At 34.8% G+C, this 24,768-nt stretch overlaps 1 protein-coding gene across 16 annotated transcripts in view; it reads left to right on the top strand.

The window, feature by feature from the left end:
* Positions 1-24,768, top strand: part of SOX6 (SRY-box transcription factor 6) — a 480,950-nt gene that overhangs the window by 273,269 nt on the left and 182,913 nt on the right. For all 16 annotated transcript variants that reach the window (XM_039344591.1, XM_039344594.1, XM_039344588.1 and 13 more), the window contains one exon: positions 12,807-12,896. In XM_039344591.1, the coding sequence (XP_039200525.1) occupies positions 12,807-12,896 (90 nt within the window). The remainder of the gene's footprint in view (positions 1-12,806; positions 12,897-24,768) is intronic.

The following is a 24,768-nucleotide window of genomic DNA, read 5'->3' as shown; positions in this document are numbered from 1 at the left end:
TCCTTGGATGTGTAGCCATAAAAAATCAGAAGCGGAAGTGTTTGGATTCTGGGTATCCATCTCATTACATTTTTTAGGAATTAATCCATGTATTAATAGAGTCATAATATATGGAAGGACAAGAAACAGTGGTTGGAAACTGATCAAAGAGAGAAACAACCTGGAACTGAGGAGATACTTTCTGACAGTGAGGACAATCAACCAGTGGAACAGAAATCGTGGGCACTCCATTGCTTGAAGTTCTTAAAAAAAACCTGGATATTCACCTTTCTGAAATGGTATAGGTTCTCCAGCTTGAGCAGGGGGATGGACTAGAAGACCTCCAAGGTCCCTTCCAGCTCTACTCTACTCTACTCTACTCTACTCTACTCTACTCTACTCTACTCTACTCTATTCTATTCTATTCTATTCTATTCTATTCTTACTGGGCTGCAGCATGCCAGCGACCAGTCCGCACAAACAAGCAAAGCCCCATCTGTGGGATGCAGGCACCACACAAAACCACGCCCCCTCTGGTCCGTGGAAGAACTTTTCTCTACTTAACCAGTCCCTGGTGCCCCAAAAGATTGGGGACCTCTGCTCTAAAGAAGATAAATTATATATCATGCTAGCTAGTATATTTCCTAAACCATTTTGTTGAAGGAGATAAACAAGAAAAATCTTCTTTTGTTACAAAGATATGTCAAGCAAAAAATAACGCAAAAGATATTGTGTTACTGTCTTCATGATTTGTCTGGGATTTAAGAATATTTTTGTTTTCAGTGGCAACATTTTTGGAACAGCTAGTTGGAAAGAGGCAAAGATATTGTATCTTATATCTGTTTTTGAAAAAAAAAACTTCAGAATCTGCTGTATCTTCTTTCTAAGTTGAATTAAATTTTGAAACATTTAATCACATTTTTTAAAAAAATCATTGATGGCTCATAGGGCATAAGAATCTAGTCTGATATAGATCCTGTTGAAATCAATTGGATAAATTATACAAGTAAATATATGAATTTCAGTGGGAAAGAAATACAAATGCATCTGCCAGAATTCAGTGAAGATAAACTGTAAGTGATAAGACTGCAAATGAAATCTGGAATGCTAAAAATAATTCAAGAGTAAGAAAAGTCTAATTTTACTAGTTGAAAATACAAGGAGACAGTTAAATGTAATTAAATGTAGTTTAAAACAATTGTATTTCACCCTACAAAGAGTCTGAGATAAGTATATTAGATGATCTGTCACCACAAAGAAGAGGGAGTCAAGCTATTCTCCAAAGCACCTGAAGGCAGGACAAGAAGCAACAGATGGAAACTAATCAGAGAAGCAACCTAGAACTAAGGAGAAACTTCCTGACAGTTAGAACAATTAACCAGTAGAACAACCTGCCTCCAGAAGAGGTGGATACTCCAACACTGAAAGTTTTTAAGAAGATACTAGACAGCCATTTGTCTGAAGTGGTATAGGGTTTCCTGCCTGAGCAGGGAATTGGACTAGAAGACCCTTCCAACTCTATCATCATCATCATCATCATCATCATCATCATCATCATCATCATTACTTTTGTTGTTGTTGTTTTGTTGTTATTGATCATTGCACAGTCAGCCAGATGTTCAGACTGGATTTGGCATTTTTGTCTACCTATCGAGTCCTTACCAAGGACCTGGGATAGGAAGATGTGGATGTTTAATGGTATTACAGATATCGTCACAGAATGGAAGCAATTCCTTGTAAGGCCGCCTTTTGCAATTGACTAATGGCGAATTTGTCAACGCCAATGGTGTTCAAGTGGTGCTCCAATTGTTTTGGGATTCACCCAAAGTGCCTATTACTACTACTACTACTACTACTACTACTACTACTACTACTACTACTACTACTACTGCTACTACTACTGCTACTACTACTACTATTATTATTTCCAACAAAATATTTTAAACTCAAAATGTATTTAATATCTGCTGAAAAAAATCTGTTAATGTGTGCTTGTTCATTCTGTTTGTATAATATCTTCAGATAATATACAAAGATGTCATTCATGATTCTGTGTGCTGCATTTTATCCTCACAATATCTCTGTGAAGTAGGTCAAATCAAGATGGCAAAGATCAGAAATTAGTCCTGACCTAATTAATCTGTTCCCTAAAAATACGTCCACTCATTTATATGAGTGAGGAGTATTTTTGTGGACAGACAGACAGACAGACATATATTCTTCTTGAGTTCTTTTCAGATATACTAGTTTTGTTTCAGAAAGCTACATATAAAACTTACATAAACTTGTACATAAAAGAAAATTGCATTCTGTGAAAAAACCTGCTTGTAGGAATGTATGCTTTTGGTAAAAATATATATACAAATATAGGTACAGTAGATTGGACAAATTGCAAATGCATATTTTTGATGTAGACTTTATTGATGGAAATATGGAAAAATTAAGGAAACAAGCTTAACTTTAAGGTTTCTTATAAAACTAATGGTGGTGATTAGTTTTATATTAAATGTATTTAAAAAGACCTGCCTTAAGAAAGTGTCTGAAAAAGTTTATAAACAAGATTCTCAGCAAATGTTCTTCTTTAAATAGCCGCCACTACCAAACATGTTTCTACCTTCATTTGCAAGGATGATTAGATGAGAACCCCAACAACTTTAAGGCTTGGGTAGAACCAGTTGAACTGAAAATTGCTTTTCTTGTTGCTTGCCTCATGTCATGTAGGATTTTAAAAGTTAAAGTATCATTTTAAATTGAGGTCCAGGGCTCCTGACAAAGCTCTAGAATAAGTTAGATGACCTTCCTAGTCTCTTTTAATAGTTTTGCAATCCAGTTAAAACCTGCAATCCCGTTAAAAGCTGCAATTTTTGAATGTGTTTTTGAAAGTAAACACCATTTACATTGTAGTATTTCATTCATTGTGAGAAGTAAATCTGAAAGAAATGAAATCTGAGTTCTTAACAGCTGATTATATTTTTTAAATTGACGTCTTCAGATCAGACAGACTTTTTGCCTCCCCAGGGTTGACTTCACACTTGGAAGTGTGTCTTTTGGGGGGAAGAAGTAAAGGAATAATTTTGTCCTGGTAAGAACTTATTTTGTGAACTGAAGAAACTTTGGGAAACCATAAACAAAGATAACAGAATAACAGAGTTGGAAGAGAACTTGGGGGTTTTCTAGTCCAACCCCCTGCTCAAGCAGGAAACACCATACTATTTCAGTATGTTTCAGACAAATGGCTGTCCAGTCTCTTCTTAAAAACCTCCAGTGTTGAAGCATTCACAGCTTCTGGACACAAGTTGTTCCACTGATTCGTATTGTCAGGAAATTTCTCCTTAGTTCTAGATTGGTTCTCTCCTTGATTAGTTTCCATCCATTGCTTCTTATCTTGACTTCAGGTGCTTTGGAGAATAGATTGAAATCCTCTTCTTTGTGCAACCCCTTAATGAGGTTGTAGCAATTGTTTTCATTCTTTCCTGCCTTAATTTCCTTGCAAGCTCTTCCCTTGAAATTTTGTATTCCAACAGAATTTTTAAACATTTAAGGTATTATTGGAGGGAGGGTAGGAGTTGGTTTGAAGGAAGTCCTTGTAATCTGATTACAGTGTGCATCTACTACAACTCCCAAATTTCTACTTTCACTTGTCTAGTATTCTTTGGGGGGGCTAATGATAGGCTATTGTGCTGCATTATTAAACAAAAAAATATTTCTGGATCCTTTATTTAGTGTTCACTACTGAAATATTCTTGCTTGTTTGCTTTAACTTTCTGACTTGGAAATATCTGACATAATTAAGAATATTTGCATTGATTGGTGCATTTGGGTAAAATACAATTATAAAGACACAGAATTCAGAGTGATAAATTAGTGTTGGAAAGAAAGGAGGGTGAAATCTAAATATGATTCAAATATTGTGGTTTTTTTCCATATTATTTTGGGAAAAAAATAATAGATGTATATTTGGTGGAAAATATACATGAGGAAATAGAATTAAAAATGTTCTGTCTTTGTTCCAGACCTCTATTTGCATCCATAGTTTGATTTTTTGTAATAGAAAAATATTGGGGACAGATTTCCATCTGTTTATTCACTGTAAAACCAGTTGAGACCAACAGCCAACATTTGGTTCCTAGAGTGGCCAAGAGCATAGCTATGGGAACACCACAAACGTGATGGCAGACTTTCCCTAATCTTAACCAAATGCCTTTTTTAATGTTAACCAAATTCTTTTCCCTAATGTTAAGCAAACTGGGTCTTGAGAAGTATTCAGTCTGCTCTACTGAAGTTACTGTAGTAGAGCTACAATGAATAGTAATGGTCTTATCCTTCGTGAAGATGAGGTCACAATATTTGTCTCCAGCATGATTTACAAATAGTTATAGAAAGTAACATTCCTAATTATTGCATTTGGAAGTATTCATATCAAACAGAATAATATGGAAATCTGGTATTTTGGACAAATAAACTATATATGGAAAGATCAGTAGCATGCTTCCCTCAGTGGTTTGATTCATATTAAATTTGTGTATGGCTTCACACTCTCTCTCTCACATACACACACGTATAAACACCCACAAACACACTACATAGTTATATGGTTTTCTGCCTCTCTTTGATACCATTCAGTGGTTGTCTGGATTTTTGCAAAAAGGGTAGCCGTAATTTTCCTAATTTGTTGGTGATCCTGTATTTTTTACCAGGTAAACTTTGCTCATGTAAGAATAAAAGGTTAATACAATGCAGACTACTCAAAATAATCTGTGGAATTTCAGTAGGTAAAGAACATAATCATTGCTGTATGTCCATCCTAGATATTCAGCTTACTTAATAAGTCTATAAAACTATAAAAACTATAAAACTATAATGTGGAATATTTGAATCTCTAAAATATGTTAAGAAGGTACAGAGACTTGCTTCTTAAATGTCAGATACTTGTTAGTCAGTTGTGTACTTAATATCAGTATTATAAAGGTAAGAGTATTTATATGTGTAGTGTAATACACCTTGAAAGTGACATACATATATGGAATTTTAAGTAAATTATGTTAGTTTTATATTAGGTATAAGTGATTATTCCTGTGTGAGTTCTGAGGTTATCAATCACCAGCATTTCATGTTATTCTGGGAATTAGAAAAAATGAGTTTTATAGTATGTATGAAATCCATTGTCAGTATAATGCAAACAGAAATAAGAGGCATATAATATAAAAATTCAGCCCACAGTAAGAGGGAAAGGGAACAATGAAAATACTGTTCTGACAGCTCCAAAATATACTTGCATGTAAACAGTTTTACTGATATGTTAAATAACTATCTGTGACATAAGAAATGGATTTGGCTACTACAGTGCTCATAGAATCAACGCTTTCTAGAGTAAACCATATAATTCAATGACCAAATAGTTGTCAGAAAGACAACTGTGTTTTCTCAAGAACCAAATATATTCTTTTATACTAATCCTGCATCTTTTTAGTCGAGCAGTCATTAGCATGTTTATAATGGTTCTAATTTAAAATGACATTTTCTGAATTTTATTCCTGAGTCATTTACAAATTGTTCATATTGGCTAAACAAAGGAAACAGATTGCATTTGATACTTAGTAATTTATCTGAAAGAAGAGAGGGTTAATTGTCTGAAAGTTTTTCTTTGTTTGGAAAAGTTCTCGGTCTCCCTCTCTTTCCCACTTTCTTTCTTCCAGAGGAGTGAGGGAAATGAAAAATTAGGAGCAGGACAAGACTGACCACTCCTGAAGGGGAGTGTGGAACAGAATTTGAGCTGGCCCAAGATTATCTAAAACAGTTGGTGCATTCCTTAATGATCAAGTGGCTGAGAAGCTCAGCTCTCTCACAGAGCATCTGTGTTGATGTTTATATCTGTGCCTTGCTCTATGGGAAAAGCATGCTTTCTCCTATTTCTCTGCTAAAAATAAAAAGGAATAGAGCATTGTGTGAGCTGTTTTTAGAGAACAAAAACATTGGAAAGGTGAAAGGTTTTGTTTTTTAGTAAATATATTAAAAGAATAAATGTCAAGGCAGAATCTTGGGTTATCCCCATTTATGAGGATGGAAACAAAATGAGGGAGGGCGTTTTAGTAGGGTATGGCATTTTATCTATATGCATTGAAATGTTCATTATGGTTTTTTTTTTTTAAAAAAAAGAGAGCTATCAGCTCTGTTCCCAGTCAAGCTCAGCTTAGATAACAAGCTTGGCAACAACTAATATTTATATCCCAGTATTTGGAAAGCCCAGAGTTTCAGTCAGAGCTAGTAATAGTTTGGGAATATCTTAGACTTCAGAGTGGAAGGCATCTACTTTGCAGACCTCATTTTTGGAGTGGATTTAGAAAATTGTAACTGAAGTCTAAGCGCCAAATTTTAACTTAGCATGAAAATATATCTTACCAAAGAGGTACAAGATTATTAGATATGTGGATTTGTTAAATCTTAATATATAATGCTTAGACACATTACTGTAGGAGGCAGAGTTTAAATGGCGCCTGATTGAAGATTGTTCCGTCTCTTTGCCTTCATCTTTTGATACCTTTTGAAGTTCTTCAGTCAAGGGCAGTAGTGGGATTCAGCCAGTTTGCACCACTTCAGCAGAACCAGTAGCTAATTTTTTGTTGCCCAGACCCAGAATGGACTTCCGGAAGTGGCATCCATACAGAGAACTGGTTGTTCACATATTTGAATCCCACCACTGGTCAAGGGGATTCCCAAAATAATGTTGCTATTCCTACCAAAGCAATTTGGGAGCAATTGTCAAACTATTTCCTAGTAAAACGATCAAACACTTTAGCAGGGGATGCAAAACTTTCAAAAAAGGGTGGGATGTGCCATTAAGTCAGTGTAAATCCTTAGCATACTAGATTTTCTCTAGTATGAAAAAGAGGGCATGCAAAATAACTTTTTTTGAATGATTAAAATAATCACATCTTGGCTTCTTTGGAAGAGGTTCCTGGCCTTCTCTACGTATACGTATGGGCTGACACAGTTCATTTGAGAAACATGAAAATAGCGGTTACTTCATGTGATAGCTTTATCAGCAAACCCTGAGGTTTGCTGTTCCCTTGTTGCTTGCTATGTGAGGCAGCTGTTTCACTCTGAGTGACACAAACTGAGTAAATCAGGCAAAGCTGCCGGAAGTTTGCAGGTCAGCTTCTGTAAGGAAGGTCAAGTTGTTTTCTTGGTGGAATTAAAAGTTTACATGTGCAGGTTATAATAATGATGAAAATAAGTAAGAGATGCTTCAGATAATAACTGAAAAGGAGGGTAGGCATGCCAACACAGATGAGTAAAGGAAAATTGCTAAACAAGATTTAAAATATAAAATTGGAAACCTCTACAAGGAGCAATTCTATCTATGTGGTCACTGAAGGAACTTTATGGCACATAATTAATAATTTAATGAATCTTACAAGGAACGTGAGGGAAAAAAATTAGAAAAGAAAGTGGAATCTAGAAAAAACAAAGATGAATAAGCTGCCTTCAGCATTAGCACAAATAGAAAAGGAGTATCACTTGTCTGATTCCTCCAAAACAGGGGTCTTCAAACTAGGCCCTTTTTTGACTTGTGAATTTCAACTCCCAGAATTCCTCAGCCAGCGTGCCTGGCTAAGGAATTCTGGAAGTCGAAGTCCACAAGTCATATAAGGACCAAGTTTGAAGACCCCTGCTCCAAAACAATCATAATTTGGTAAAAGAGGGTGAATATACATTGAAAATAATACAAAAGAAATTTGCTACCCTCCACTGCTACACAGAACCACATTAGAAGATATGAAATAGAGTTCTATTTTACATGTCAGGGAATGTGTAATTTGTAAAATTTTAATATAGCATAATAGGTGAACTGCTATGATTTAGAAATATGTGCAATCTAAAGTACAATGGCTTGTTCAATGAATCGGCATCCAGTACTTGTGAATGAAACCAGGATCTGGCTTTGAAATTGTTGCATATTTCATGATTTATTGGAATCTTTTTTTCTTCAAATGCCCCCCCCCCTTTAATCTGGAGCTGATTTGTTCTAGATGAAATAAAATGAAATGGAAGCTGAATTAATAAGTTGGAGGAAGAAGCTGTCTGTTAAAACAGGCACAGTATAGTCTGGATGGTTCTTAATATGATCAGTCACTTTCAATTTGGCCCAGTAAAGTTAATGTATTATGACTTTGCATGGTGAGAATTGATATTATAATTCAAGGAAGTTTTAATTAGTGTTTGCCCCTAATTTTGTAAATACTACTCTGGCCACTTATATATTTTAAAGTGATTTTAACAATCTTATTTTGATGCTTTGTTTTTAATACCGTTTGCTTGACTTCTCTGAATGTAAAGATGAATTGTAAAACTGAATTAAACAGTAAGTAAGATGGGACATTTTACATGATATAATGACTGTGTGAAATTGATAATTAAAGTGTAAAATCAATGTTGAAATGGAGTATATGAAAGAAGAGAAACTTCAGAAGTCCTGAGGTATTTTAAAATTTAATGATCATTCTTCATTGCTCCACTTGTAAATATAGACTGAACTTTAATAATTGTTTTCTGAGGTTTTCGTGGGTGTTTGTATGTAGGTCTTTGGTTATTCAGGTTTTCTCCCGCGTCAAACTGGAAGTGTCTTGGCGACATTTCGACGAAGTCCCATTCGTCATCTTCAGGCTGGTGTTTTCAGCTTCTTGCTTCTAGGAATAAACTTTAATAATGTAAATAGAAATTGGTTGTTTTCCTCCAATATAAATATTGTTTTCTTGGGTATGATTTCAAGAGAGTTGCTTATGTTTCAGATATTGCTAGATTCCTCTCCATCACAGAAGATTTTTTTATTGCAATATAGAGGGAGGGAGATTTGATTGAAATTGGTTTTCTGCAAACTCTTCCATGTATTGCTTAAAATATTCCATACATTGCCAATAATTAATAAATCATTAATGTATTTATCTTTTGTGTCTATGCCTAGACATTGCCAAGATTTTATGTAAAAAAGCATGTTTTAGATATAATAAAAGTCATTATTAGATTACTGTATGATAAACAACAATACGCTTTTAAAGAAGTGTATTTTAAAAAGTGAGCTTTTCACAGGAGTGATAGTTTTCAATTATATGGATTATATAAATGTATACTTTATTGAGATGTAATAAGTTGAAGGTGATATGAAATAATAATGTCTGAAAGCCAGGTCTTTAATCGTTATTTTTCTTTTAAAACCACATTTCTTTGCATCTAAGAAGTTAGGAATACCCTGAAACTGAATTATTTTTCTTTTCTTCTTCCTCCATCCAGAAATTAGAAGGAAAAGGCAAAGTTGAGGCATTATGAAATATACTTTAGGTTATGTAGAAAATATTGAACTTTTCCAGATTTTTCCTTCTGGTAGTTCATGGGAATTTATTGGTATAATAATGGTTCAATTTTAGCACACTCCACCATTTTGTAACATTATTTCCATGGTTTAATATTTAAGAATTTTGGATGAATTTGCCCAAATTATAAAATTTTAGATATTTTCTTCACAAACCATGAACTTATGAAGAAATGTCATATCAGAACTTAGATCTTAGCATGTTGTTATGGTTCCAGCTAATGAAACATTTCAAAGAATTTCCAGGCATTATTTTCCTAAAAGTCTTTTATTGTTACAAAATGTCGGCACAGGCACAACGGAGGGATGCTAGGATCTAAGTTCTCTTCCTCTGAGCAGTTAAATTATCAGCATGTTCCCTCCCTAAATTAGCTGTCATATCTCACATTATCCAATTAGTGTGACGGTCAAATGTTTTCTTCCTTTTTCTTTCCCGGGCTTTATCCCCAACCCCCCTTCTGCTCTGTATTAACCCCATAATTACCAGACAGTTCTGCATATTGTCAAAAGCAAGAATATACAATATTTGCAGCGTTGACAAATTAAATGCTATCAGTCTCATTTATTGATTTTAAAAAGAAAAGCTGGTTAGTGTGTGGAAAAGGATATGTAAAAGCTTGTTAGTTTATGGAAATTTTTTTTACAAAGAAACGAACATTTGTGAAAAAGCACCTTTGGGACAACCGTGACCTGCATGACTGAGAATCTCCATAGACATTTCTCACTTTTTCTCTGTTGAAATGTCTTATAAGATTCCAGAAGTATTGAAAATTAATGCTGCCCGAATGTGCCTTAATTCTCTATTATATTTTACACTAATATCTGAATACAGTAGTGGTAATAACAGTGGTATTGGGAGAAAGCCTCTTAGCTTAAATACTGTTTCTTTATGTACATATCAGTTTAAAGCCAACATTATTTTGTGGGGGTGAGGATGATTAAAATTTTGTCTGGGCACAAGAGAGTCATCTTTATAAACTGATAGTATCACAGGCAACAAATTATAATGTTCTATTGATAATTGGTGGTTAGTTGATGCTTCTATTATCTGGCCAAAATTCATAAGAGTAATAAAAGCTTGTGATTGTTAAGATTAAATTGTTTGTTGTATGGTGTAACAAGTATTTTAATGCTTTACAACTTAAAGCCTCTTAATTTTGTTCCCGCTCATTGTTTTTTCTTTCTTTCCATTTTAAAAGGATATAATTAGTAAATTGGCTTTCCTACTAAATACTACTTGGTGGAAAAGAAACAAGTGGTATTGTCTTTCCAAGAATATACATATACTGTTGTAGACACAACTTGGAAAAAAGTTTTGCAGAAATCTTGTTTTCTGATAAATTGGTAATATGTATGCAGTTATAGGACTGATTATTTTTACAAAGGTTGGCTACATGCAGATGTTACTCTAAACTATTATTTAGAGTTTTTCCAAAAATGAGCAATAGTGAGCTTCAGAGAAGTGAATGCATATTTTTATTGTTTAAGATTATATTTTAAATGAACTGCAATTTTACCTACTGTGTTTATCAGGAGTACAGAAAACAAGTACAGAAAGGCAAAAGGAAAAACCATAATTAAAATTTGAGCCATAGTCATCACTAGTTGCCACTTGGATGGAATTTATATAGTTTAGGGCAGGAGTGTCAAATTGACGGCTCATGGGCCAGTTGCATCATACAGAGGCTGCATCCACTCCATCTCTGGCAATGCAAAAAAAGTCATGATACATCCCAACACGTCACGTGATGTGGCAACTTTGAACCTGTGGTTAGGGCATAGATTGAAACACTAGGCAGATGATTGATTTTCTTTCTTTCTGTAACCACATGTTGGAGTAATGATGGGTAGAACAAAAGTCTTGGGCCCAATTCAGAATAGAACAATGACATAAGTCCTCCTATCAACAGAAGGTAAGCAGGCATATGAGCAGGCAACTTAAAACCCTATTTTGTGATTTGGATTCATTATAGGTGAGAGTGTTTGGCTGGGAAGATAACTACCATATGATTTTTTAATAAATTGCAGACACACCCCCTTAGATTTAGCCTGCATGCCCCCCTCTACTATCAATAAGATTGGTTCAAACCACTGTTCCAGCAGACAGTAAAGTTGATTTTACTGTGATTGGAAAAAAAATGACAAATATGTGGTTTGTGCTCCCTCCTAATATGCACACATCCATTCTCAAAAGCCAGAATCAGATCAGAGTTGGAAGGTCTGTTGGAGGTCTTCTAGTCTAGCTCCCTGCTCAAGCAGGAGATCCCATACCATTTCAGACAAGTGATTGTCCGGTCTCTTCTTAAAAACCTCCAGTGATGAAGCAACCACAACTTCTGATGGCTAATTGTTCTCACTGTTAGGAAGTTTCTCCTTAAGAGCCATAGTGGCGCAGTGGTTAGAATGCTAGTTCTGCTGACTGCTGGCTGCTAGCAGTTTGGCAATTCGACTCTCACCGGCTCAAGGTAGACTCAGCCTTCCATCCTTCTGAGGTTGATAAAATGAGGACCCAGATTGCTGGGGGCAATATGCTGACTCTGTAAATCACTTAGAGAGGGCTGTAAAGCACTGTGAAGAGGTATATAAGTCTAACTGCTGTTGTTATTAATTCCAGTTTGCTTCTCTCCTTGATTAGTTTCCATCCATTGTTTCTTGTCTGGCCCTCTGGTGATTTGGAAAATAAATTGACCCCCTCCTCTTTGTGGCAGCCTCTCAAATACTGGAATATTACTATTATGTCCCTGCTACACATATCTATACTTTGTTTTGACTGTGTATTCAGTTAAACCTTTGTCTTGTAACATGTTTGTTTGAATTCCAGCAAAAATAGCTTTTTGCTGTAGTAATTAAGGTACTGGATTAGAAGTAGGGAGATCCAGGTTCAAGTTTACCTTCGGCCACAGAAGCTCATCAGGTGACTTTGGGCTAGTCACTTTCTCCACACCAGTCTAACAGACAAGGTGGTGATTGTTATGGGGTAAAATAGAAGGAAGAAATAACAATGTAGGCCACCTTGATCTAGACCAAAGTCAGAGTGCAAATGTAATGAATAAATTAATGAATGCACAAACTTTCCACAACACAAAGATATATAAACAAACCATGCACAATATGCATAGCACAGGCTTTCTAGTGTCCCCTTTAAATGGGGGTGGTGGTTGTGGAAATTAAAACTCTCCCTATCTTACTTGAGTGCTCCTGAGAACTTGGATGCTTCTCCTGTAAATTCCTCTGGAAGGTTAGGACAATATAGTTCTGGCATCATACTTTATTTAGAAAGCTGGATATATTTTTATTCCTTGACTGTCTTCAAGTACATCAGCAGTTAATAGGATGCCACTGTCATAATTTAGGAGGCACGGCATTTCCTTGAAGCCACATTTTCTGGAAAAGGCTGTTCAAACTGTTTGCCTGTTAATTTCATATTAACTTTTGCTAATACTTTCACCTTTATTTATAGATTCATCTTGCATGGAAAAACTACTTTCTAAAGACTGGAAAGAGAAAATGGAGAGATTAAACACAAGTGAACTCCTTGGAGAAATAAAAGGTAAACTCTAATATGGATACAATGTCTTAATCTAGAGGAGTAGTCCTCTAAAAAGATTGATGGGTGATAAATTCCCAGGAATGTTAATCTAAACTTTATATGTAATTTGAAGGAAATGGGCTTTCAGGGCAGCAGTTCCTTTAGAATGTTTGGTTTTATATCCACATGGAATTTATTTTGTATTTAGCCTTGTCTCAGTGCTGATGAACTCTGTGGGATGAGATTGATTCTGATGCCTGTGTTGGATATTTGCTTGATACATCTATCACAAAGCAGCTGCCTCTTATTAAGCAGGATCTTGGGAACTCACTGTCACAATCTTTTCTTTACTTAAATTCCCTTAGATGGTGCAGTCATGGGTGGTTTATGAAAAAAAACTTGTTGCATTTTTGATTTGAGAACAAAAATCAGGGCTTTGGGTTTCATATTTCTTTGGTATAGCCATTTCTTTCCTCTTGGAATTATTGATAATTGTAACCGACTTTGTGAAGCAAGAAATAATTTAAAAACAAACTAAAATGATTAAAGAATCCCAAATAAAAGAAATAAAGGTGTGGTCTTGTGAAGAAGAACTCCTCTTTGCACTGATTTCTAATGAGAATTCTTTATTTTAATTTCCCCAATTCTTTACTTTAGAAGGAAGAAGTTGTTTGGAGAATAAATGAAATTTGTATTCTTCTTTTAATACATTTCTGCTTCAAGACAATTTGAGTTATGGGGAAAGGCTGTCAGGGTAAAAAAAAATGGGGGGAAAGGAAAGTCAACCATTTTCTTTTCTGCCAGTATTACACATATACATACATATACAATACAACATATAGAACAAAAGGTAAATGTTGCAAAACAGGCATCATTTTAGCATTAGATTTTGTAGTTTGTGAGCATTTTTCTTCTTAGGTGAGACTTTAAAAATAGCTTCCCGTCTCCATGGGCAGTTAGTCTGTTAGCAATATTTTATAACAGGACCTATTCTTGATTAAGCCAAAGGCTTATTCTAGCTCTATCTTTGTTCCCATTGTTGGTAGCTAAATGCCTGTGAGAAGCCCAAAATCAATCTGCAAGCGCAAAAACATTCCTTCATGTTCTTGTGCAAGTAATATCTCAGTGCTGGACTCAATGTGTAGCCATTATAATAGCCTATGATAGCCATCGATATCCTTATTTTCCATGAATTAATATCCTTTTAAAACTTTCCAAGTTGATTCTAGAGTTTCACCAGATAATTCTCCAGTATGTGTCCCAATGTAAAGACTGAATTATATTTAATAACTTCTCTCTCATGGTCTTATGTATCACTTTTAATTAGTTTTGTAGAATGTTCTAATTGTAGGTTTTATTGTATGTTGCCCACTTACTGTGAGATGGGCAACCAGATAAATTTGATGAATAAAATAAATTAAAAATGAATAAAAATTATTTTCAATCTTACCAATTTGTTTTGTTTGCATGCATCTTTTAGGAAGAGATATTATCAGAGGATTATATCTCTAATCAGCTAAATCCTAGTAAGATTCTTGAGAAAAAATGATTCAGGATAAATAACTGTTGTGATGAAGGGGATCCTTCACAGTATACCAGGATTAATAATGGACGTCGACTCTTTTCTAAAGAGTAGCTGCTTCTGGCCTAATAGGGGTATTCTGTGGATTCTTCTGGCTATTTAGAAGACTTGGCTATCTGGTTAGAGCGCAGGTGTCAAACTCGCCATGTCATGTGATGTGTCACAATGTATTGTGACTCTTTTTTGCACTGCCGGCAGTGGGGTGGTATGATGAAACTGGCCCACGGGCCAGCAGTTTGCCACCCCTGGGTTAGAGGATGCAGAATTTGGGGCATGTGTGCCAGTGGCTAGTATAGGTGTGCCTGATGCTTCTCACAGGAAACTTAAATTGCTGTTGTTGTTGTTAGTTGGAAAGTCGTGTCCGACCCATTGCAACTCCATGGACAACGTTCCTCCAGGTCTTCCTGTCCTCTACCATCTTCTGGAGTCCATTTAAGCTCTCTCTTACAGCTTCAATGACTCCATCCAGCCACCTCATTCTCTGTCCTCCCATTCTTCTATTGCTCTCAATCTTTCCCAGCAGTAGGCCCTTCTCCAGTGAGTCCTTACTTCTCATTAGGTGACCAAAGTATTTGCGTTTCAACTTCAGGATCTGGCCTTCTAAAGAGCAGTCAGGGTTGATCTCTTCTAGGACTGACTGGTCTGAACGCTTTGCAGTCTTCTCCAGCACCATAGTTCAAAGGCCTCAATTCTTTGTCTCTCAGCCGTTCTTGTGGTCCAACTTTCACATCCATACATTGCAACTGGGAAAACCATGGCCAATTGCTGTAGTCCCAGTCTAATCCATGTAGATGGCAATTTGGAATGTTAATGGATTTTTAGGAAATTTTATAGGAAGACATTTGTGGAAGGGTGTATTTGTGATACAATCCTTTTCTGACATCCTTCCGAAGAACCAAACACAGTACACTGTCCAATTTAGGGGTTTTCCCCCCTTTAAGTACCTCTTATTTCTCCTTTAATTTCTCTTCTCTTTTAATTCCCTCCCACATTCATTTCTGCTGGAACCTGTTATTTCTTCCCCTCTATTTCAAACTGTCTAAATTTTCATTTTCTGTTACTGAATAAAAAGAATATGGTTATATATCCTCATTAATTGTTTATCTTGTAACACCTTACATTAATCTTAAAACATAAAATTAATATATATCAATCCACAGCCTGAAACATAATTATTCCACTGATATACCCTGTCACAGGTTTATTTTAATTGGCATATAATCTCCTTTAAGATCATATAAAGAAGTTATGATTGTTCCAGCAGTCTAACAAAAGGGTGGATTGTGAATACTCTCTCTGAGCAATGGGCTCTAGTGTCCATTTCTGGAGGAACTTACTACTGAAACACAAACTGTATTTATAGCTATTGTGGCTTAAATGTCCCATGTGGTCTTTGTATAGCATGTTCTATTTTGGGATCGACATTGACTGATGTGAATAGCTCTGCCCACTGAAGAAAGGCATTTTGCATTGTGAAGTGCTCTGAGTACACAAATGACCAGTAGACTCTTTTTACATTTCTCCCTGGGTTTTAAATGACTTCACATAAGTCAGATATTTTCAAATTAAATCAGTGTGGTGGTGGTGATGTGGATTATTTGTAATTTCAGTCGTATAATAATAGTTAACAAACAGGAAGGTTTATGCAGGTTTCTAGACTTTAAAAGCTTGGCAAAGAAGTTCAGCTCTGTAAGAGATTCCATCTACAATGTAGGCAAAATCTGTATTGAATTTCATGCTGATGGAAATAGCACTTTCTCCTTTTAGGAGCTAGGAGAAAGACAGCCATGAAGTATAATGGCATGCATATTTTAATTGTGATGCTTTTCTGGAATCATGTTGGGACCACCCTGGGAAAGTTGTTGTGCTATGTTATGGTTACAAGTGCTACCTCTTGTTTTAAGAGGAGGAATAATTACTTTTGAATTAAGAATTCAACAGTGGAAGATATGGGTAAGCTGTCAGAAGTTCAAAATCCATGATAACAGAAAACACGAGATCAACCCGAATAAAAGGTTACCATGTTAGTTTGTTTTGCAGTTTATTTGAGATGTGTTGAGATTATTTCTTTAACAGTGCAAAACCACTTTTGGCATGTCGTGAGTGTATACAATAGCTTACTTTATAAATATATATATCTTGCATATATATCACAGAAGCAGCCATAGGTTTTTAATTATGCCACTTTGTATGGTTGTAGACATTTCAAAGCTCCCCTTTGTGCTCTGTGTTATAAATGTCTTTTGCTTCTTTTGAAGTCTACATGATATACATATGAGCAATTAAAAACACAGCTCAGGCTTGGAGACACTGGGTCTTCTTAATTAAACCTCAAACAAAAGCTACAAGCAAAAAACCCCTCACTTGTATTAGAGTCATTGTTAACTGCTAGGCTTTAGAAAATAAATATACAGGAAAAAGATCAGTTGGTTCCAATTAGAGAAATCAGTGTAAATATTGAATACAAGGGGCCAGGGGAAACCCCTTAAAATTAATACCAGGTCCTAATTAGTAATATACTACAGGGCATAACTTTATTTTTAGTAATGAATTTATTAAAGTGATCAGATGGCCAGAATGTGTATGTGTTTTAGGGTTACTATTTCATAAAAATTGATGGGAAAAGAAAAATAAAGTTGGTCAAAACTACAGCCATCTCAAATTAAATATATTTGTGTTATATTAATATCTGTGGAAAAGTTTGCTAATGTACTCTTTTCTAAATAGTGTTGGGAAATAAAGTCGTTAATTTTAAAATGTATATTTAAGTAACATTGCTTATGCATATTAAAGTGAGAGCTGATAAAGTCAGGGAACTGTACTTTACACTTCACAATTAAGCACCCTTGAAGTCAGTGTTTCATACTGTCCATTTGAAAACATCAAAGGTATGAAGCATTTTCAAGATGGGAATGGTTTTAGAACAGTGATCCTTTTTTGTATTCATTAGATGATGTGGGCGGGGCATGCCATCTAAGGCTGGCTTTATTTTTTTTATGTATTATATATATATGTATATCATGAAAATTATACTTGTCATTTCCTAAGCAGTAGCAAGCATGACTTTTGTATTTCCGTCTGTCTTTACTGTACAAAAAATAATAATAATAACATTCAACTCTGTTCATTGTTTTCTTTGTGTCTTTGCCTTCTATATTCATAAGCTGACTGATCTAGAGCAGAGGTCCCCAACCTTTTGGGCACCAGGGACCGGTTCCGTGGACAAAGGATTTTCCACAAACTAGAGAGTGTGTGGTTTTGTGTGCTGCCTGCACCCCATGGATGGGGCTTTGCTTGTTTGTGCGGACTGGTTGCTGGCATGCCGCAGCCTGGTACTGATCCACGGCCCGGGGGTTGGGGACCCCTGATCTAAAGTATAGGCAATGCTTAAAAAAAATATTTCAATTAGGCAGAAAAAAAAGCTATACATAGTCATATTTGTTTGTGACATGTACCCTGGCTAATTACACAGTTCTGTTGGATGTTGGTGAGGATTTTACAGTGCGAAAGATGAAATGGAAGTATCATGTTATTATGTGTGCAATAGATTATAGACTGTCCTATTGAATACATCTTGTGGAATTGGCTGCCAGTAAATTGTAGTTTTATACCTTGTCTCTTTAAATCTAATTTGACATGTTTAGATTTGAATTATGAAAAACAAATGCTATAGAATAATCATTCTGTTATATACATGGGGGTTATACTATGCTAAGCCATTATTTGCTTGGCCATAGTTTATTTAATACATCATAATTGTCTAAGTTCACATGATATGCTAAAACTATCTCGCACAACTATAATATGTCTTAGTGTGTTATGTGGATTCACTCATATAAAGTAATTGTTTTGACATGTAATATGAATATTTTTCTTATTTGATTTAATATTGGGGCATTAATCATATATATTTGGCCTTTTAAATACTAAACATCACAATGCTTTGAAAACTTTGAAGGAAAATAATCCTGCCATTTATAAAGTTGTTTTATAGACTGATCAGTGTGCTTGCTTATGTTTAGAACAAATTGTAATGCCTATTAAGATTTGTTTAAATAGGTTTCCATCACAACAGGTGCACAATTATTTTATGAGTAAAATATTATAAGCTTTCTAAATTAGCCAGGGCAAAATGCAAGTTGCTTGATTAAATAATCAAATCCGATGCTTAAAAAATGCACCTGATTTCCACAGGAATTTTAAGATTCAAAGTTTCAATCTATTTGGAAGGTTTTTTTCTACTCTATAGAAATTATAGTAAGTAAGAATGCTTACAGTTGTGTTTTACATAATTTGTCTTACATTGTATGGAGAGGGAAAACTACTAAATTGGAGTTAACACAGTAATAAGATTTGCTGAGTGTATTAGATCCTATATTAAAAATAGGGAAATGTCATGCATAATGGTTTGATAGTGTCCAATTATTTAGAATAAGGCTAAATAACGGGGCTGTTAAAATCTATCTGGTCATTAGTAAAGAAGTAAGTTTTTTTTCCTGTCTGCTTTTTTGCTGCTATCTAGCCTTTTCCAAATTTTGCAAACCCAGATAAAGTAGATCTAATCTAGAAATGTAAGTCTTCAACTTATTAATACAATGCTAATTCTTATTACTACAGCATTGTCTAGTACAGTCTTCTCACAGTGGGATATAATAATAAATCAATAAATCTTAAACTCATGTATGTTTAAACATTCTAGGCAACATCCATTTTTATATAGCTTATTATGTTTGGATAGGTTTTTATATTGAGGTAAAAAAATATAGGCAAAATCATTTGGACTGAAGTGTAGATGTACCATTTGCACAGTTGAAGATGAATTCATATGGTACACATTTACAAGTACTGAACGTTCTATGATTTTGAATTCTCATTTGATAGCTACTATTGCAAATGGGCTTACAAACTGACATAAACTGAGAATATCGGGAAAAGGATGGCACCAATTACAAAAGCTGTCTTTCATTCACTCTACTATGTTGAAAAGACAATAGTTTTGGCTTGGATTTCACAGCAGCCTAGAAAGTTGCTTTATATCAAGTCAAGCTATTTGTCATTCTTGCCCAGTCTTATCTTATTGACTGGCATTAGCTTTCCAAAGTCTTAACAGAGAAGCCACCAGTTGTTTATCTACTTACCTTCTAATTAATAGATCCTGCCAAAATCTCATATCTTCTAAGATGTACTATCTTACCTATGATTTTTTAAATGCCAAGCTTTTGCTCAATCTTGAATTTACAGTTTCATCCCCAATATTGATAATTGCAAAATATATTGATAAGATAATATTCTAATATAAAAATTAAATTATAACCAATCAAATTATCTTAATGGATTGAGTACTGGTGTATATTTACACACAAATGTGCACATTCATACACACATAGACATCCAACAAACACATTTTTTTTCTCTCTTCAGAGTTGAAGAAAGAATCTGGAAGAATTCCAAACCACAAAAATTAAGAATGGAGCAAGGAGGCAACAAAAAATGTAAATGCTGCTTTCTGCCTCTGCATATGTTGAATTTAAATAATTGTGTTGATGCATCAGTAATAGTAATTACTCATAAAAATTAGGGTCCTTATTTTGGGCAGCGATATATTTAAGTAGAGATGAAATTAGATGCAATTTATATTAATTAAGGATAATATGAACATTATGTGAGTGGTTGACATTTCTATTATTTTGAAAGCATGCCACAATATCTGAAGATACAACTCTAATGTGACTTTGAAAAGCTGTAGATTGACATGTACCCTTAGAATGTTCCATACTACAATAAAAGGCACGCAACCCTAATCCTATGGCATAAAAATTAATACCCAGGTTTCATTGGGTGATTCAGGTAGAATTGATTTTAATATTTGCAAGAAAACTGCTTTTCTCTGGCCAGTAATATTTTAATAGATGCAATAAAATTACGGAAATATATGGAGAGGAAAAACAAATGTCACTCAGTTTTTAGAAGGGGATCGTAGATTAATTTCTTAGTGCTTTATTACTGAATTTAGATGTCAACAAAGGTGTAAACTGCAGTCTGAATAAAGTTACATCTTGAACATAGATAACCCCTTATTTTGGTTTAAATGTACATTGGAAAATTAAGGATAGTTATATCTGTGAATTTATCATCAATTTCAAAAACTAGAAATGAACATTTCAAAATAAATTCAGTTTTGCAACACTTATCACATTGTTTCTTTGTGAAGAAAAATGGTATAAAAATCATACTGGGTGAATAACATTTATACCAGTGGTTCTCAACCTGTGGGTCGGGACCCAATTTGGGGTCGAACGACCATTTCATGGGGGTCGCCAAACAATGCAGTCCGCCATTTTTTCCCCCTTTTCCTTAGCTGTGCTACTCCCTTTTATTCTATTGGCTTTTGAAAGCCAATAGAATAGACTCTCTTGAATAGAGTCTAATTCTATTGGCTTTCAAAAGCCAATAGGAATTGTCCAGGCTGTCTCTGCCCTGCTGAGCCTGCCAAAAGTCCCATTCTGCAAACGGTGCTGCACCAGTTGAGTAGTCCTCGACTTACGACTGGTTGAGTAGTCCTTGACTTACGACCGGTTGGGGGTCGTGGCATTAAAAAGGTTGAGAACCACTGATTTATACTGATGCAGCATGATTGATACTATAGGTAGTCCTTGATTTATAACCATTCTTATAGTGACTGTTTGAAATTACAATGGCATTGAAAAAAGTAACATGGCCATTTTTCACACTTGTGATTGTTGCAGCATCCCCATGGTCATGTGATCAAAATTCAGGCACTTGGCAACTGGCATGTATTTACAACGGTTGCAGCAACCCGGAATCACGTGATCACCTTTTGTGACAAGCAAAGTCAATGGGGAAGACAGAATCATTTAAGATCTGTGTTACTAACTAAACAACTGCTGTAATTCACTTAACAACTGTGGCAAGAAAAGTCATAAAATGGGGCAAAACTCACTTAGCAACAGAAATTTTGGACTCAGTTGTAGTTGTAAGTCATGGACTATCTGTACATAGTTTTGCAGACAAAAGTTCTGAATTATTTTGTCATTCAGCTCTTAAACTAAAAAAAAAAACAACTCAAAAATTGTAGGCCCATCAAAGTGCATATAATATGTACAAACACAATATGGTATGTACATGCCACACTGGTACAAATCATAACAATCTGTGCCTTCTACCTGTGATCTTTTGAAGTAGAGATATTAATAATAATAATAATAATAATAATAATAATAGTAAAGTTGGAAGGGACCTTGGAGGTCATCTAGTCCAACCCCCTGCTCGGGCAGGAAACCCTACACCATTACATATTAATATGTAAGTCTGGGATTTTGTGAATTCTCCATAAGGGAGCTAAAGCTCCTTTTTAAATGTGGTACAAACATGGAAATCCATGGTCATAAATTCTGTGGTTTCAGTAAAGGATGCAGAACCTCTGTCTTATCTCCAAATTTTCTGGGTGGTCCTGTACATATTCTTAAATTTGCTTTTGATGGAAAGGCAAGAAAGAGCAAGAAGATCTCAAAGTGTGTATTTCAGGACTCGCCAAACGTATAAATTATCTTGAGTCTTTTTCCTGCTCATATTGTGGTGTTGGGGGGTTACTGTTGAGTTGCTGGATATATTTGTAAATAACCAAATAAACAGTAGGACACTGTGCTGAGATATTGTGGTTGGAAACCAAGATCTGTTTCATTGTGACTTCACATAAATGGCTTGAATTCTGATCAGTTAGGGAAAGAAAGGCATTAAGAAAAAAACAAAACAAATTTGAAACATTGCTCCTTAGCAGCTGCTTAGAAACATCTGGTTAAACATATTTATGCCTGTGGTTGAAGATATAATTAGACAAGAACCTTGTAAGAACATGGGTGGAACTATGGTTTGGAAAATGTAGGCCAATTCTTTTATGTGCCAGCTTATCATGATGTTGGAATCTTCAGTACATGGTTGAGAAGCTTGGTCTCTTCTCTTGCAACATGACCTTCAAAGTACAAAGAGTTTGTGGTTAGTTGGGGGATGCATTTTTTCAGGCAGCTAGAACCACTTCATGTTCTTATAGAATTCAACTTTGGAGAAGGAAGGCAGACAGCAGTTTAAGAGCCTTTGACTATGAAACATGATTATTGCGGTTAGAGTTAGTTCAGTGCGACTTTTCATTTTGCTTTGCCTGTCTTGGTTGAATATAAAACTCAACAGAGATTTGGATGGTAAAACAGAAATGGTAATGCGAGTGTGCTCTTTTTTGGTTGTTATTTTTATATTTTTATTCTACTTAAGCTGGAAAATGTTGGCTTCCTGTAACAAACTCTCTTAATATTAGAGATGATAATGCATTAGATTCAGAGGTGTTGCCTTGCTTATTTAACAGTTTCTGCTGGTGGAATAAATTCTCTTGCCATTTTTCCACCTCTGTTTATCTCCTTTGGGGGAACCTCTGGGGTATATTTTCCCTGTGGTTTTGTTTTGTTTTTGTTGGTATGCATGACAGGTCAAGAGTGAAAAAACTGTCAATATACAAGCAGTTTGTGTAATATTCAGATCTAGCAAATTGATTCTTGGATCCTATCTTTTTGCTCTATGAACGGGAAATGAATTGAATGGTAAAACATTTTGTTTGTGAAGCCAGTAGTTGATTTTAAGGAACCTTGCAATTGCAAACACAATAAAGGAGTGCCAGAGAAACCTCTCTGTGAAGGAGGGTATTTCTGCAGCTGGAGTGTCATTTTCCAAAAATATCTATCTTTTGTAGTCAGTCACCTCCCCTCAGATATAGTCAGAATCTCTGAAACAAATCCTTTTTTCCGTTTAAGATCTTAATGTTTGGTAAGATACCTATGGAATCAAGTAACCTTTCAACTGTGTGAGCTTTTAGCTCTGAAAAGCTTTAAAGATCAAAGGCAGCACTTTGAATTATGTTTCAAAATTGCCTGGAAGCCAATGCAATGGGCACAGCAAAGGTAGAAGATGGTAATTCAGTCTAGTCCAGCTAACTTCCCTCAGTAGAAATTCCAGTTTGCTACTGTATGTCTCAAGCAGGTATAAACATACACCTCATATGTTCCATTTTTAAACAGAATTCAGGATGTCTTAAAACACATTGTTTTAAGTTAATAATTAAGAGTATATTCTTTTATGTCTATGATTGATAGATAGATAGATGGATGGATGGATGGATGGATAGGTAGGTAGGTAGGTAGATAGATAGATAGATAGATAGATAGATAGATAGATAGACAGACAGACAGACAGACAGACAGACAGACAGACAGATTTTCAATCTAGGGTATCATATCCTCTACATTCATAATAACTAAGTTTGCTATTATTTTACTGTATGTTAAGTATTAAAGTATTTGTTTTGTTACTGGCTCATTCAGTCTGTGCTAATAAAAAATTGATATAAATTGAAAATAAAGTTTGAAATAAACATATGAATTAGTTTTTATCTTGCAACATTTTAAAATTTAGTATCAGGAAATGATGTAAAGGACAGAAATTGCTTTCCCTCCCAAAAGACACCAGCACACATGGATTTAGTTGTGAATCGTTTTTATTCATTTATCTATTAAATTTAAATGCCACCCATCTCAGCAATAAAGTACTTCTGGATGGCAGAATCATATTATCTGTATATTTGATATTCTATATAAAATGCAGTGTGATTAAATTATTTCAGATAAATCTTAGAAAGATTTAAAACTTGTTCTAGAAAATTTTAGATGAGTTACACAAAGGTCTTTTCTTGGCATTAAATATTATCTCTTTAGTATTTGTAATAGAAATAATTAAAAAAATTCAGAGGCAAGTATTTATTATTATTATTTGAATTTGTATGTTATGAAAAATGTTCAAATAAGTTAAATTATCAAATTAAAATTGTACTTAAAGGACATAAAAATAAAAATATCAGATAGGACCCATATTTATAATTCAGATGTTTCTAAGAGGACAATAACTGATAATGGGTAAAGTGAGAAGTGCCTTAACTTAGCGAAGAGCTTTAAAACTGTGAAAAGCAAGCTTCTCTTTAAGGAAATATATAGCATGAGTGGTCCGGGAAAGAAAAATGTGAGAAGCTACATCGAAAGTGCACATGGATTTCTTTTCTCTATAGCAAATAATACAACTATGTAGAATTCCTTTTGAACCAAGCCCATGAATATATCAAATTCACATTTTGGTTAACCAGCCTCTATGGCAGACAGCTAGCAAAACAGAATAATGTAACTATTCTATAAAATATGTAGAACTTTTGGTTCTTATTTTTTGAATCTTTGCACTAAACCACTGCTGAGTTTAAAA

Source organism: Crotalus tigris, unplaced genomic scaffold (assembly GCF_016545835.1).
Source record: "Crotalus tigris isolate CLP2741 ecotype Arizona unplaced genomic scaffold, ASM1654583v1 scf7180000017933.3771270, whole genome shotgun sequence".
NCBI classification, from domain to species: Eukaryota; Metazoa; Chordata; class Lepidosauria; order Squamata; family Viperidae; genus Crotalus; species Crotalus tigris.
This window is presented reverse-complemented; position numbering and strand designations above follow the sequence as displayed.